The 17601-nt window shown below is 45.9% G+C and overlaps 1 protein-coding gene across 2 annotated transcripts in view; it reads left to right on the top strand.

Moving 5' to 3' along the window:
- LOC110492586 (plexin A3) overlaps positions 1-17601 on the top strand; it is a 189828-nt gene that overhangs the window by 120991 nt on the left and 51236 nt on the right. For both annotated transcript variants that reach the window (XM_036947590.1, XM_036947589.1), the window contains exon 10: positions 15318-15518. In XM_036947590.1, coding sequence (XP_036803485.1) covers positions 15318-15518 — 201 coding nt within the window. The remainder of the gene's footprint in view (positions 1-15317; positions 15519-17601) is intronic.

Here is a 17601-nt window from a genome sequence, read left to right as displayed (position 1 = left end):
TTTGCATCAATCCTACCCTTCTCAGTACACATTGATTACACACTTGACTGGGCCACAGACCAGCTGAGAAGCCCAGGCTCAGACTTTACTGCAGTGGGGGTTTTTCAGCAAGTGATGTTCAGAACCAGGCTCAGGAGTGGCTGGGGCTAGGGGGGAGAAGGGCTGTTCAGAACCAGGCTCAGGAGTGACTGGGGCTAGGGGAGAGAAGGGCTGTTCAGAACCAGGCTCAGGAGTGACTGGGGCTAGGGGAGAGAAAGGCTGTTCAGAACCAGGCTCAGGAGTGGCTGGGGCTAGGGGGGAGAAGGGCTGTTCAGAACCAGGCTCAGGAGTGGCTGGGGCTAGGGGAGAGAAGGGATGTTCAGAACCAGGCTCAGGAGTGACTGGGGCTAGGGGAGAGAAGGGCTGTTCAGAACCAGGCTCAGGAGTGACTGGGGGTAGGGGAGAGAAGGGCTGTTCAGAACCAGGCTCAGGAGTGACTGGGGGTAGGGGGGAGAAGGGCTGTTCAGAACCAGGCTCAGGAGTGACTGGGGCTAGGGGAGAGAAGGGCTGTTCAGAACCAGGCTCAGGAGTGACTGGGGCTAGGGGAGAGAAAGGCTGTTCAGAACCAGACTCAGGAGTGACTGGGGCTAGGGGAGAGAAGGGATATTAAGAGAAAAGACAGGGGGGTGGAAACACTCACCCTTCGGCTTTTGGCACATTAGAATTTTACGCTTAACTGAACATCAAAGAGATGCCTTATCTGGCCTTATCAGAGAGAGGCAGCCGGCAGCAGGGTGGGCAGGGCCTACCCGTCACAGCCTCCCCCAGCCTGCACCAGCCTCCCCAAGCCTCCCCCAGCCTGCTCCAGCCTGACCCAGCCTGCCCCAGCCTGCCCCAGCCTCCCCAAGCCTCCCCCAGCCTCCCCCAGCCTGCCCCAGCCTGCACCAGCCTCGCCAGACTCCTTGCCCCAAAGTGCCACAATTGACAATCTCCTTATTTCACCACAAAAAAAAGGAATTACTCAGCAAAAAAGAGTGACTCATGCACTGTTGATACTGGAGGGGGAATATTTTGGAGAAGCAGGCCAGGACACTCTCCTCTTCCTCTGCTCCCACAAAGAAAGAAAGAAAGAAAGAAAGGTTGATTCACAAAGGAGCACACATATCATGGGAAGATTTTAGAAGTAGGCTTGGACTGGTATGCTGCGATTCAACAAGTTCACTGTCATTTGCTGTTAAGCCAGGGGGAAGAAACCATTTTCATGTGGGCCAGCTGGCTGCCAGAGCTGTTCTTCTCATTCTATTATTCAACTGATAGTGTTTCTGTCCAGTGATCAATGTGTTGATTGTCCAGGTTTGAAGTGTCTCTATCTCTGTGTCTGTGTGTGTATGCGTGTCTGTCTGTGTGTGTATGCGTGTCTGTCTGTGTGTGTATGCGTGTCTGTCTGTGTGTGTATGTGTGTCTGTCTGTGTGTGTGCATATGCGTGTCTGTCTGTGTGTGCATATGCGTGTCTGTCTGTGTGCGTATGCGTGTCTGTGTGTGTGTATGCGTGTCTGTCTGTGTGTGTGCATATGCGTGTCTGTCTGTGTGTGTGCATATGCGTGTCTGTCTGTGTGTGTGCATATGAGTGTCTGTCTGTGTGCGTATGCGTGTCTGTCTGTGTGTGTATGCGTGTCTGTCTGTGTGTGTATGCATGTCTGTCTGTGTGTGTATGCGTGTCTTTCTGTGTGCGTATGCGTGTCTGTCTGTGTGCGTATGCGTGTCTGTCTGTGTGCGTATGCGTGTCTGTCTATGTGTGTATGCGTGTCTTTCTGTGTGCGTATGCGTGTCTGTCTGTGTGCGTATGCGTGTCTGTCTGTGTGCATATGCGTGTCTGTCTGTGTTCTTTTGCGTGTCTGTCTGTGTGCGTATGCGTGTCTGTCTGTGTGCGTATGCGTGTCTGTCTGTGTGTGTGCATATGCGTGTCTGTCTGTGTGTGTATGCGTGTCTGTCTGTGTGCATATGCGTGTCTGTCTGTGTGTGTATGCGTGTCTGTCTGTGTGCATATGCGTGTGTGTGTGTGTGTGTGTGTGTGCGCGTGTGTGTGTGTGATTGTGTTCAGTGGAGCGTGTCTCATCTGCAGCCCTGTCCTCCAGTGTGCTACCATGGCTGGGTTGGCCCTGGGTTGGCCCTGGGTTGGAGAGGTGCTTCAGAGAAACAGCGGGGGCACTCCAAACAGACAGAGAGCCACGGGTGTGGGCTGTAGGGAGGAGATGTGTTGCTCCCCTAAGGCACTGGACACGCCAGCCAGCCAGATCCTACTGTATAATCCACAGCACAGTGGCCTTCTTCAGCCCGGGAGTGTGCAGAGAGAGATAGGACTGGATCAGAGCAATAGCTGAGCTCCGTCCAAACTCACCATCCTCCACAAGGCTGCATGGCTCACAGGAAACGAGGAAATGAAAAATGAAAAACAAACACCTTTCCAACTAATCTATTGAAGAAAATTGTTATGATGTATATATAGACCTGTTTAGAATGTTCAAGCCCTGAGTAATGTGTTGTCATTTAGATAAACTGGCATCATTAGTCAGTGTATTCAGTGATGTTATGATGACTACTACTGACATTGGATAGATGGTCCCTCATTACTGGTCCTTCACCAGGTTCATTAGGGTAGGAAAGATCATCTCTGTGGGGACCAACACCAGTTAACTGTTTGGTTTCTGAGAGCGGAATGTTTTAAATCTGTGAAAACTGATATGGGTTTAAATAGATCTAACGTAGATGTGTGCTGCAGAACATTTGGTAGTCCACATCATGCATACAGAGTTTTTAAATAGGCTTGAGAGAAAGGTTGGTTTTTTTCTGCATGAATTGGTTTGTTAAACCGAGAGATAGCAGCGTTGTTCACGACCAAGGATGCTCTTTTATTCTCAGCCTCGGCTCCTCAATTGAGAGGATCAAAGTAGGAATCGATTTTCCGTATGAGGAGAAACTTCTAGCCCCGCCAGCCAGCCAGCCAGCCAGCCACAGAGACCAACAGACAGACAGGTACATAGATACTGTGCTGCCTGCTCCGTCTTACATTGTCCCCCACATTAGGAGTCTCAGTTAATAACGCCATGCAGATATTTAGCCTTAAATGGAGCTTCCCACCAGCTCAGGGGCAATGTCTCACTGAGACTCCTAATACTTAGTGAGATCTCACGGGGCAATGTCTCACTGAGACTCCTAATACTTAGTGAGAGCTCACGGGGCAATGTCTCACTGAGGCTCCTAATACTTAGTGAGAGCCCAGGGGGCAATGTCTCACTAAGACTCCTAATACTTAGTGAGAGCTCACGGGGCAATGTCTCACTGAGGCTCCTAATACTTAGTGAGATCCCAGGGGGCAATGTCTCACTAAGACTCCTAATACTTAGTGAGAGCTCAGGGGGGAACGTCTCACTGAGACTCCTAATACTTAGTGAGAGCTCAGGGGGAATGTCTCACTGAGACTCCTAATACTTAGTGAGAGCTCTGGGAGGGATGTCTCACTGAGACTCCTAATACTTAGTGAGATCTCAGGGGGCAATGTCTCTCTGAGACTCCTAATACTTAGTGAGAGCTCAGGGGGAATGTCTCACTGAGACTCCTAATACTTAGTGAGAGCTCTGGGAGGGATGTCTCACTGAGACTCCTAATACTTAGTGAGATCTCAGGGGGCAATGTCTCTCTGAGACTCCTAATACTTAGTGAGAGCTCAGGGGGAATGTCTCACTGAGACTCCTAATACTTAGTGAGAGCTCAGGGGGAATGTCTCACTGAGACTCCTAATACTTAGTGAGAGCTCAGGGGGCAATGTCTCACTGAGACTCCTAATACTTAGTGAGAGCTCAGGGGGGAATGTCTCACTGAGACTCCTAATACTTAGTGAGAGCTCAGGGGGAATGTCTCACTGAGACTCCTAATACTTAGTGAGATCTCAGGGGGCAATGTCTCACTGAGACTCCTAATACTTAGTGAGAGCTCAGCGGGCAATGTCTCACTGAGACTCCTAATACTTAGTGAGAGCTCTGGGAGGGATGTCTCACTGAGACTCCTAATACTTAGTGAGAGCTCAGGGAGGGATGTGTCACTGAAACTCCTAATACTTAGTGAGAGCTCAAAGACACGTTGTTATATTGGCCTTTCCCAGAGGACCCCTGAGATCAAAGAATGTGCTGCTGGGCTCTCCTAAACAACTGTTCCCCTCTGTGCTGTGTCTCAGTGGGACGGCCCTTTATTAACGAGCGAAGGCCCAGTAATTAATTGTGGGATGAGTGACAGAGGAGCCATTATCCCGGCAGGAAGCAAGGAAGTGGTCCTGGCACTCAGTGGTGTGTAGCGGCCACAGAGGATCAGGAATTGACACTGTGTGCAGATTTCACCAGCAGCACATTACTGAGCCCCCTGCACAGAAACCAGTGGCCCATTACTCACTGTGTAACCAGGGGCCACTGTACTGCCACGCCTTGCCCAGGGAAGAGCCGCACAGGGTCAAGACCCCCTTCCCAGTCTTCTCTTCTCATACAGGAGTGACGATAAGCTATCTTGTTTTTTACATTACAAAACACTTTACAAGTAAAACATCGAGATCAGATTGGTTCCCTGCATGCTTTGTTATTGAAAGCAGCCAGTATGTGAGAACGTTCTAATATCTCAGTCTACCGGTGTTTGTTGCATCAACTGGCTTGATTCCACCTCTGTCATCAAGGGATATTTCCATGTCAGCTATGATATCATAACAGTTTTTTTTATAAAGGTGTTTGCTTTTCTATTAGTTAGACTTTTTTATATATATATCTACAATGAACAAAAATATAAATACAACATACAACAATTTCAAAGATTTTTGTGAGTTAAAGTTCATATAAGGAAATCTGTCAATTGAAGAAAAATAACATTTATTCACATCCCCCACGCTGATCCTCAACACTGGGGCCCCTCAGGGGTGTGTGCTTAGTCCCCTCCTCTACTCCCTGTTCACCCACAACTGCGTGGCCAAACATGACGCCAACGTTGTTTGCTGATGACAACAGTGGTAGGCCTGATCACTGACAACGATGAGACAGCCTATATGGAGGAGGTCAGAGACCTGGCAGTGTGGTGCTAAGACAACAACCCCTCCCTCAATGTGGGCAAGACAAAGGAGCTGTTCGTGGACTATTGGAAAAGGAGGGCCGAACAGGCCCCCATTAACTTTGACAGGGCTGTAGTGGAGCGTGTCAAGAGTTTCAAGTTTATTGGTGTCCACATCACCAATTAACTATCTTGATCCAAACACACAAAGACAGTGGTGAAGAGTGCATGACAACACATTTCCTCCTCAGGAGACTGAAAAGATGTGGCATGGGTCCCCAGATCCTCAAAAAGTTCTACAGGGGGATCACGAGACCCTTGAACGAGATGGCCGCATGAACTAAGAGCTCCGCACAAGTCGTTTCCAATTCCTGATCTTACCACCACTCCAAGTTCAAACTCATTTAGCTTTAGTAAAAAAAAGTCATGGCGGCTACAAAAGGCGACACTACAGGTGACATTTTTACCCGGACTCGAGCATTAGAGACGGAAATAGCCTCCAAGAAGAAGCTGTCTTCAGAAAAAACTAGCGCCATTAGCCAGGAGCAAGAGGACCCACTCCCCCCCGAGGCCCAACGAATGCCAACCTCGCACTCTGTCGAATAGATCCTTTCTGAGTTGAGATTCTCAGCTCAGTGCGATAGGGGGCAAGGTGACAATCCTGGAAAAAGCTTTGCCTGACATCAACAACAAGATGTCCAGGCGCCCTGCGTTTATGGTAGAGGCAGAGGGGCGAATCCTATCCATGGAAAACTTATTGACAGATGCCATGGAAACAATAGCATATGCTAAAAAGAAAATAGAGCATCTGCAAGAGAAAACAGAGGACCTGGAAAACAGGGGGCGAAGGAATAATTGTGTTCTATTAAATCTGGGCGAAAAAGAAGAGGGAAACATGCCACTGATCCGCTACCTGCAAGACAAACTTCCCTTCAAAACTCCCGAAGAGGCAAAACGTTTTTTGAAAGACAATCCTGGTCAATGAGAAACGGACCAATGAATAAATGCGATTAATGCTATTACTAAAGGAGTGTGGTCTGGACGGGGGCTACGCTGTCATTTACTCAATGCGGAGAGGAGATGAGGCATTTCTTTGGTGGGGAGGGGGAGACGTTGTGCGTTGCTAACTGTTTTTTTTTTTTCGGAACACAGAATTGAGACTGAGCTGGGGGGTAATAGATCCAACGGGATGTGTCGAGTTGTTTGGGAACTCGGCTGGGGTGTTCAGAGATTGTTATTTTATGTACACCATTTATTTTCCTTTTATGTGAACGCAGCTGTAACTACTATCCACTTTTACCCAGCGATGACTTGCACTAAAGTTCGATTACTGTTCGATGACGATGACCAGTACCTTAAATCTACTGACATGGGACTGCCATGGTCTAGGGCATGCAATAAAACGGAAAAAGATACTATGTGCTCTAAAAAAGGAAAAAGCAGACATGGCGCTATTACAAGAGACACACCTCTGTGATGCTGAACATGCCAAACTCCGCAGAGCTTGGGTGTGACAGGTGTATTTCTCATCTTTCAAATCAAACAGTAGATGTACAGCCATACTTATCCATAAGAATGTTCCATTCATAATTGACAAAAACATATCTGATCCGGAGGGGAGATTTATTTTGATAACTGGGTCACTGTATGGTCAACCAATTACTATCTTAAAAATATACGCCCCTAACACAGATACTCCTGTTTTCATGTCAAAAATGATAACCCTGTTCAATGAGCATTCTGTTTCCTTTGGCGTGGTGGCTGGAGATTTTAATTGTACCCTTAACCCAACGCTAGACAAATCATCTCAAATCCACACCACAAATCTTAGATCTGCAAAGATGTTGAACTCTCTTACTAAAGAGATGGGACTGATAGATATCTGGAGAGAGACTAATAGTTCATCTATAGACTATACATACTACTCTAATGTCCATAACACCTACTCCCGTATAGATTACATTTTATCCCAAAGAGTTTCATAAATTCAGCCACATGTACAATCGGACCCATAGCACTTTCAGATCACGCCTTTGTCCACCTCCGCTTTGACCTCTGCAAAAACATCCCGAGGTCAAAGAGCTGGAAATTCAACACCTCCAAGTTATCAAACGAAGCGTTCCATACATTGGTAACTACATGGATAGACAACTACACACAAGACAGCAAAGATTCTCCTGTTTCTACGGCCACAATATGGGACGCTGCTAAAGCCACACTAAGAGGTCATCTAATCGCATATGCTTCCTCTAAGAAAAAAGCAATGGAAGCACACAGGCTAGATCTTGAGAGGGAGCTGGAACGCTGTGAAAAAATACATAAACAATCCCCAGATAGCACCTCCTGGAGTCATCTTAAAGCAGCCAAAGCCAAACTGAATTTGGACTACACTCGGGAGATTAAAAAAAAGTTTTCTTTACTAAACAGAAATACCATGAGTGTAGCAATAGGCCCAGTAGATTGCTTGCTTACCAATTAAAAAAGGAGCAGTCAGAGTGTACAATCATGGCTATCCGAACAGCAGAGGACGATGTCACATATGACCCAAAAAAGATCAATTTAACTTTTCATGATTTTTACTGCAAACTATATACCTCTGAGAGAAAACACACAGAGGCAGAACTCCACTCTTTCCTAGAGGGAATCTCGCTACCTAAACTATCAGAGACCGACCAAGAAGATCTCAACTCCCCCTTCACTCCTGAGGAGATCCTGGAGACAATTACCTCCATGCCACCTAATAAGTCCCCAGGCCCAGATGGATTCCCCAGAGAGTTCTACAAAGCTTTTTGGCCCCAGCTCAGCCCTATCTTCATGCCAATGCTGGAGGATTTTTGCAAAAACTGAGTTCTCCCAGACTCTATGCACACAGCTCGCATTACAGTGTTGCTCAAAAAGGACAAGGACCCCCTATCCTGCTCGTCCTTCCGGCCCATAAGCTTGTTGGATTTCGACTATAAAATAATTACCAAATTGCTCGCCAAAAGACTAAACACTCTTCTTCCCAAAACAATAAACGCGGACCAAACTGGATTAATTAGCGACAGATACTCTTCTGATAACATTCGCCGTCTTTTTGATATTATTGATCAAGTAAACGCACCGAAAACCCCTGTCCTGCTGGCTTCACTGGATGCTGAGAAGGCGTTTGACAGGATGGAGTGGAGCTTTCTGTTTTCAGTCTTAGAAAAGTTCAATATGGGCCCAAATTTTATTAAATGGATCAAATCACTATACTCTCATCCAAATGCCATGGTGACTACTAATGGACTGAACTCTGACAGATTCCCTCTGGAACGGGGCACAAGACAAGGGTGCTCGCTGTCCCCCCTGCTCTACTTGTTGGGGGCGGAGCCTCTGGCAGAGCTGATAGGGAGAAATCCAAGTATTAGGGGTGTTTCTGCAGGCGGCCTGCAGCACAAGAGTTTGCTTTACGCGGATGATGTCTTGCTCTACATATCCAACCCTGAGAAATCCCTCCCTCCCATTTTAAACTCAATTGCTCAGTATGGCAAGTTTTCAGGTTATACGATCAATTTTAACAAATCCACTGTCTGCCCTCTCAATATTACACTCACCAGCTCTATGAAGACACTATGTCCTTTCCAATGGAAAACACAGGGGTTTCAATACCTCGGGATCTTCATAACACCAGATCTGGATAGCCTTTTCAAGGAAAATTATCTTCCACTCCTGGATCGAATCTAGAACGATCTCCAAACCTGGATCTCCCTCCCAATTAGCTTAGTAGGAAGAATTAATGTCATCCGTATGAACATCCTCCCTAGACTGAACTATTTATTTCAGATGCTCCCATGCCATCTCCCAGTTTCCCTTTTCAAGACAACTAACATCACCAAATTTATATGGGGCAATAAAAAACCTAGGATCAAGTTCTCCACTCTATCGAAACCTGAATCTAAGGGTGGTCTTGCCCTTCCTTCCCTTCAATTGTACTACTGGTCTGCCCAAATCTGCAACATGCTAACATTGATCACAAACAGACGAGAGTCAACGTGGATTCAGATAGAAGCCCAATCCTGTGGTTCATTGCCCTTAAGCTCAATTATATTCATTAATAACTTTAGTGAAGTGGGCAACATAGCCAAAACCTTTGTGATTTACAGCACCCTACTAGCGTGGAGGGACTGTAAGAAATACCTGGGCATTTCCTCCCAAATATGTTCTCACTCGCCTATAGTAGGCAACACAGACTTGCCAAAAGCACTGAGGGATGCCAACTTTAATCTCTGACATACTCTAGGAATCAGGACCTTTTCAGACCTATTTCATCAGAAAACCACTACACTGAAATCCTTTCAAGAGCTCTGCAGTGAATTCAATGTGCCAATATCCCATTTTTTAATTTTTTAAATATCTTCAAATTAGACATGTCATTTCCTCATTTACTTCCAAGAGGAGGTTTAGAACTCAGTTGAATGAAGTTGAAACCCTTCTTGTCACAGCACAATCCATTAAAGGCAAAATATCTTATATCTATAGACTCCTTTCTGAGAAAGGAGGCTCCTCCTTTACTCCTCTGAAAATAAACTGGGAAAAGGACCTTGGTCTGACTATCAGTGATGAGCTATGGGCGGAGGTTTGCTACAGGGTATACTGCACCTCTACTAATGTAAAAATGAAATAATCTAATTACACATTTTTGTACAAATGTTATTACACTCCTTTGAGACTCCATAGAATGAAAACAGATACAGTATATCAGCCGGTGTCAGAGGAAGGCCCAAAAAATGGTCAAAGGCTCCAGCCATCCAAGTTATAGACTGTTCTCTCTACTACCGCACAGCAAGCAGACCGGAGCACCAAGTCTAGGTCTAAAAGGCTCCTTATAACAGCTTCTACTCCCAAAGCCATAAGACAGCTGAACAGTTCATCAAAAAGCAAACCCGTATTATTTACATCGACACCACCCCCCCCCCCCCCCCACTTTGTTTGTACACTGCTGCTACTCTCTGTTTATTATCTGCATAGTCACTTTACATGTACAAATTACCGCAACTAACCTGTACCCCCGCAGAAGAACTTGGATATTTTCAGCTTCCAGGAATTATGTACAGATCCTTGCGACATTGGGCCATGCATCATCATGCTGAAACATGAGGTGATGGCGGCGGATGAATGGCACGACAATGGGCCTCAGGATCTCGTCACGGTATCTCTTTGCATTCAAATTGCCATTAATAAAATGCAAAAAAGTGTCAGTTGTCCGTAGCTTATGCCTGCCCACACCAAACCCCACCGCCACCATGGGGCACTCTGTTCACAACGTTCAGCAAACCGCTCGCCCACACAACACCATACACACTCTCTGCCATCTGACCGGTACAGTTGAAACCGGGATTCATCCGTGAAGAGCAGAATTCTCCAGCGTGCCAGTGGCCATCGACGGAGAGCATTTGCCCACTGAAGTCGGTTACGACGCTGAACTGCATTCAGGTCAAGACCCTGGTGAGGACCATGAGTACGCAGATGAGCTTCCCTGAGACAGTTTATGACAGTTTCTACCAGAAATTCTTTGGTTGTGCAAACCCACAGTTTCATCAGCTGTCCAGGTGGCTGGTCTCAGACGATTCCACAGGTGAAGAAGCCAGATGTGGATGTCCTGGCTGGCGTGGTGACACATGGTCTGCGATTGTGAGGCCGGTTGGATTTACTGCCAAATTGTCTAAAACAATGTTGGAGGCAGCTTATGGTAGAGAAATTAACATAAAATTATCTGGCAACAACTGTGATGTCCATTCCTGCAGTCAGCATGGCAATTGCACGCTCCCTCAAAACTTGAGACATCTGTGGCATTGTGTTGTGTGACAAAACTGCACATTTTAGAATGACCTTTTGTTGTCCCCAGCACAAGGTGCACCTGTGTAATGATCATGCTGTTTAATCAGCTTTGTGATATGCCACACCTTTCAGGTTGATGGGTTATCTTGGCATGGAGAAATGCTCAGTAACAGGGATGTATAAACCAATTTGTGCACAAAATTTGAGAGAAATTATGTTTTTGTTAATACGGAACATTTCTGGGATGCTTTATTTCAGCTCATGAAACAATTGGATCACAATTTTGCATGTTGTGTTTATATGATATTTTTGTTCAGTATACATTGTAGAAGACACTGGAGTCCAGAATAGCAAACTCACAGTGTTTAATCCATATATTTCCCAGGGTGAGTTTAGAAGCTGCTAGTTGGAGTTTGATTAGGTAGAATAAGGAGTCTGCTGTGTAGCTAGCATTTAATTGGAGCAGCTCTCAGATGATTTGGAGGGTTGTGGGTTTTTTTTACCATGCGTAGGGGGCCCATTTCAAGGATTACAGTGACGGAGACTGTAAATGAGATTAAGAGACTAGAAATGGAATAGGGAAAGAACAGTGACTAAGCAATGGTGGAGAAATGTATATGAAAACAGATCCTTTTCTCTGCTTACTCTGCTCTCAGAGAGTGAGAGAGCGAAAGACAATAAGAGAGAGGGAGAGAGAGAGGGAGAGGGAGAGAGAGCGAAAGAGAATAAGAGAGAGGGAGAGAGAGCGAAAGACAATAAGAGAGAGGGAGAGAGAGCGAAAGACAATAAGAGAGAGGGAGAGAGAGACAGAGAGAGAGGGAGAGGGAGAGGGAGAGAGAGTGAAAGAGAATAAGAGAGAGGGAGAGAGAGCGAAATACAATAAGAGAGAGGGAGAGAGAGAGGGAGAGAGAGAGCGAAAGAGAATAAGAGAGAGGGAGAGGGAGCGAAAGACAATAAGAGAGAGGGAGAGGGAGAGAGAGAGCGAAAGAGAATAAGAGAGAGGGAGAGGGAGCGAAAGACAATAAGAGAGAGGGAGAGAGAGAGCGAAAGAGAATAAGAGAGAGGGAGAGGGAGAGAGAGGGAGAGAAAGAGAATAAGAGAGAGCGAAAGAGAATAAGAGAGAGTGAGAGAGAGGGAGAGAAAGAGAATAAGAGAGAGTGAGAGAGAGGGAGAGAGAGAGCGAAAGAGAATAAGAGAGAGGGAGAGAGAGGGAGAGAAAGAGAATAAGAGAGAGCGAAAGAGAATAAGAGAGTGAGAGAGAGGGAGAGAAAGAGAATAAGAGAGAGTGAGAGAGAGGGAGAGAGAATAAGAGCGAGGGAGAGAGAGAGAGAGAGCAAAAGAGAATAAGAGAGAGGGAGAGAGAGAGATAGCGCAAAAGAGAATAAGAGAGAGGGAGAGAGAGCGAAAGAGAATAAGAGAGAGGGAGAGAGAGAGAGAGAGGGAAACAGAGAGTGAAAAAGAGGGGGAGAGAGAGAAAAAGAGAGAGGGAGAGAGAGAAAAAGAGAAAAAGAGGGGGAGAGAAAGAGAGGGAGAGAGAGACAGAGAGAGAGAAAAAGAGGGGGAGAGAAAGAGAGGGAGACAGAGAGAGAGAGGGAGAGAGAGAGAGAGGGAGACAGAGAGAGAGAGAGGGAGACAGAGAGAGAGAAAAAGAGGGGGAGAGAAAGAGAGGGAGACAGAGAGAGAGAGAGGGAGACAGAGAGAGAGAGGGAGAGAGAGAGAGAGAGGGAGACAGAGAGAGAGAGAGGGAGACAGAGAGAGAGAAAAAGAGGGGGAGAGAAAGAGAGGGAGACAGAGAGAGAGAGAGAGGGAGACAGAGAGAGAAAAATGATTCCGCCTCCCGTCTCTGGCTTTTAATGTTTCAACAGAGAAAAGTGCTTAGCTGTGTGATAACTGGGATATGCACAATAAGGTTAATGGAAACACTGTCAACAGGCTGTAAACTGCCTGAGCCGCCTTAATGGGGTGCTAATCAGCATCAGGGAACGGCCCTTCAGGGGGGAATATACAGCTGCCTCAGAGACTATACTGTTACAGATCTGTCGGCCTGCCACCGAGGAGGGACTGCTCCTTCATTGCATGGCTTACTACATTAGTGTCCCATGTACTGCGTGGCGTGCATCATAGCATAGCCAGCATTACAAGTAGAGCACACATCGGATGCATTCGTGTTTTCTTTCTTTCTTTAAATCTTTATCTTTAACTCTGCATTGTTGGATAAGGACCTGTAAGTCAACATTTCACTGTTGGTCTGGTGTTGTTTACTAGGCATGTGACAAATAACATTTGATTTGATTTGTGAATCAGTCTATTTGAAATGTATTCTCCTTGTCTTTGTGGAAAGAGTCCCAATTCATCATGACAAACCTCACTTACCTGCCCCGGGCTTTTTATAATGTCACACTAACGTTTCTGATAAACAAACCACTTATCTTGTTTCACCCCTAGTATTCAGTCGATTAAAGCTTGTTAATTAAATTTAGCAGACGAGAATGAATGGTGGTGGCATCTTGGGGTTATGCGTGTGTTATACGCTTACAGAGGAAGTCATTCATGTTCAAACTCCACGGAGAGAAACCACGAGAAATGCCTCTGTCCAGAACACTGTGTGTAACGACTTAGAGAATACTTACATTTATTTTGAATGACCAAAGTAATGATTCATTTTGAATTACACACACACGTTCTTGCTTTTCTGATAAAACTAGTTTTTGTAGTAGTAGTTTTGGGTTTTATAATGTGTCCATTTAAATAATTGAAAACGGTGAAAAACCCATTAAGTTTCATGAGTCCTCACCTAAAATATGTTACTGCTCTTGCTGCACTACTCTGTTAAATGAATCATGATGTTTCTGATGTGCCAGCCACTCAAAGCCTCTCTGTGATGCTCTTCAAGGCCCATGCTGCTTTTACTCTGATGTAGGTAGCAATGAAATCCACTCAGGCCCTGAGTAACCAGATCCACGGTACTTATATGTCAGCCATTGAATAGAGCTCTCTACAGATAGATAGTAGCTCTTAGCCCATCAGAGATGTGCTACTGTACAGCATCACCTGGTTACCAGAATGTTGCTAGTCTGTCCTCGTTTTTCCCCTTTTTCCAAAATGTACAAATTTGGTCAAATGTATTTGGCTGTTACCAGGGAAGGTTTTGCTATTCAGAAGTGTTTGCAGTCATATAGCCTTTGATGTATGCACACTGAACATGATTTAGATTTTTCTGGCACACCAGGTGTTGATGCTAGGTCCCTGGTGACTCGGTGTGGCATATGTGGATCTATTTGGTGTTTTGAATGTCAACCTGGCTATTGACAGAGCAGCGTTGAGAAGCAATCTGAGACATTCATAATCTCCGAAAGGCTAACCATCTCCATTCTGGAGCCTTCTGTTCTCACTGTGGAGCAAGAGGCTATGCTAGAGGTTATGCTGATAAATCGGATTCATTTGAAGTCAGAACACCACCCCCACCACCTCCCTGCAGGAAGTAAATCTTTCTCTTCATCCACAGAGTATGAAAATGAGATTTATTGATGCACCATATATATAAACCTTTACAAATCACTTGCCAGACACAAGATTTATGGCTGTGTGGGCTGTGGAGTTGCATCATTTTCACCGAGGCGTTGGCTGGCGCTCTGTGTGTCTGTCCTGCAGACTAGAGAGGCTTCTCCTCACCCTCCTCGCCACCACCACCCGCCCACCTCGCCACCAACGCCCGCCAACCTCGCCGCCAACGCCCGCCCAGACAAGGCCTCTGATTTATCACATCCACCCTGGCAGACTTTTACAGCCTCCTTGATTATTGTTCAGTGCTAAATGGATAACAGATTATTCTAAATATCCTTTAATACAGAGGGTGTCATTAAGCTGCTGTGGTATCTCTCGGGTGGGGATGCGCTCATCGTAATTTTTCTCGGATTGTAATCACTGCATCAATACTGACTTTCCTGTGACTTCCGAGATCGTTTATGCATTGTTTCCTGCAATGTCAATATGAATTCCTGTGATAAATGCCTGGACCCTCTCTGGGCTCTCGATCTGTGCTCACCTCACTAGCACAGGCAGACATGCAGGATTAAGGAAGATATTAATTTCCCGCTTCATCAGTGTGATTTTCAGAGAAACTTGTGGCTCATCAAATCAGAGATGTATCCAACAGCTGTGTAATAGGGATTTGAACCTATTTTTTGCTTTGGTTTCAAGCCATTCCCACGTTTAATGGCCTCTGTGCGTCTGTACAGGAGTCCTTCTGCCCTGTTGTGGAAGTAGTGCCGCTAATGGACATTACTCACTGCTGCTCACCGCTCAATAAACTGGAATCAATACGTCTTCCTTAGCTATGTAGACCAAGTTTTAATTAACAATTATGTTTATTAATCACTTTTATTGTAATGAGTTTGGCTTTGCAAAGAAAATGAGCAGAGTGTTAATTTGTAACTTTATTTGTGATTTTCAGGGCTGTCCCCAGATCCTGCCCACCAGTGACATTCTGGTACCTGCAGGGATCATTCGTCCAATCACGCTGCGAGCCCGGAACCTCCCTCAACCCCAGTCTGGACAGAAGAACTATGAGTGTGTGTTTAACATCCAGGGCAAGATGCAACGCATCCCAGCTGTACGCTTCAACAGCTCCTGTATCCAATGCCAGAACACCTCAGTGAGTGCCTGGCCTATTAACATGACTGCACTCAATGTGTTTATACAGTATTTACTGTAAAATATCTTGTGTATTTTTGTTGGGTTTGGGATCTTGGTGCAAGGTAAAAGCTCAATAAGTACTTTTGTACTATTATGCTGAAGTAGTTTTCTACAGGTCCTATACTAATACTGGTATAGAGACAGAGAATGCCTCTCTCCTCTTGCTCTGCCCCTCTCTCCCTCCCTCCCTCCCCCCTCCCTCACCCTCCCTTCTCCCTCTCCCTACCCCCTTCCTCTCTTGCTCTCTCTCATGGAAATAATATGCAGAAGAAATCAAGGTGACTTTTCATTGAGTCACTGATCAGAAAAAAAAGACTTTATCCGCAAAATCAGCAAAGACATCAATTCAGAGCATTAAACTTGTTTTCTCAATCCCAGTGAAACATGTGGCATGTCAAAGAGCTGACATTGAGTCTCCTCTCTCCCCATATCTCTCTCTCTCTCACACACACTCTGTAACACCCTCTTTCTATCTCCCTCTGTCTCTTCCTCCCTCTCTCTCCTATTCCCTCTCTTTCTCCCTCTCTTTCTCTCTCCCTCTCTTCCTCCCTCTCTCTCCTATTCCCTCTCTCTTTTTCTCCCTCTTTCTCTCTCCTTCTCTCTTCCTCCCTCTCTCTCCTAATCCCTCTCTCTCTTTCTCTCTCCCTCTGTCTCTTCCTCTCTCTCTCTCCTATTCCCTCTCTCTTTTTCTCCCTCTCTTTCTCTCTCCCTCTGTCTCATAGTGATGTCACAGACGGCTGCCCTCTGTGACCCATCTGGTTGACACTGTAACCCCAGGGAATCTTGTAAAACAATTAGCCAGTCACAGGATGTGACTCTTCATTTGGTTGGACAATGTAACACCACGGAAAGGGAATGTGGTGTGGGTGGATGGGCCGGAGTGTTCCTGGGGTAGGAGGGTAGGAAAATGACCAGGCTTCTGCCACGGAGTGTGTCCCCTCTAACCCCCCTAACCCCTGCAGATCAAAGCTCAGGCTGTGGGCCACCTTCCTTCGACAGGACAATTGATGTCCCGTGGCAACTTAATAATGAGGATCACGTCTCCGGCACACACACCTCAATGGGTCAGGTTAGGATTGATTGTTGTACTTTCCCTGGCCGACACATGCTGCCTGGTGCGTTACACAGTGAAGGCCTTCGGAAGGACCCTGCCACGGAGAGCAACTGTCGTCCTTCTATCCACTATCACTCATTTCCTTCGTGCCATTATTCTTTCTGTCTCTGACACCCACCCCGCGCTCCGGCTATGCATTTAAAATGAAATTGAAAAGTAGTTTTGTGGTAGACCATTAACTGAGTGCCCAAAGGTTAGCGCATTGGGGTTTGGATTGTTCAAGGCATTGAACCGCTGATGCTGTTTAAACAATGAGACTGCTCTATGAATATAGTGAGGCTATCAGCATAAATAGATGGGTGCTTTAATCACTTTACCTACAGATAAACATTTGAAGTTGTTTGTCACGCACAGGGATAGGCTAATACTCTTCATGTAGACAGCTATATGCTGCTACTGCTGTCTACCCACTGTGCATGCCAATGTGTGTCTATATTTCACCTTGATAACCAGAGTGAATAAGATCCACACTGGATCTCCATGGGTGATCGTTTGAAGACCCCAGTGTAAACTAATCAATGTCTGCACAGCTATTGAGAAAATAAAACATTGAATATACAACATTAACTGTGAATGTTAGGCCTCCCTCACACTCCTCTGCTTCATCTCGGTCTGACAGAAAAGAGAAACCCAACCTTGAGATTTATGTTTTTTAAATATTTTTTTAACTTAGCCCTTCCCCCACTGATGCCCCTCCCCCAACTGACTCCCCTCCCCCGTGTTGAATGTTACCTACACCCCTCCCCCCCATGTATCTCTCTGGCTCTGGCTTTCTTTCTCCACCCCCATCTCTCCTCTCTCTTTGTTTGAATGGGATGTTTAGATGAATAGATGGTGTGATTACCTGTGACACAGCGGGCCACATCATCCCCCCGTCTCTGTCTCTCTACCCTCAACTGATGGATCTCTCCTGAATAGTAATTTAGCC

Source organism: Oncorhynchus mykiss, chromosome 16 (genome assembly GCF_013265735.2).
Source record: "Oncorhynchus mykiss isolate Arlee chromosome 16, USDA_OmykA_1.1, whole genome shotgun sequence".
In the NCBI taxonomy this organism is placed as follows: domain Eukaryota; kingdom Metazoa; phylum Chordata; class Actinopteri; order Salmoniformes; family Salmonidae; genus Oncorhynchus; species Oncorhynchus mykiss.
Note: the sequence above shows the minus strand (reverse complement) of the source record. Positions and strands in the feature narration are given on the sequence as shown.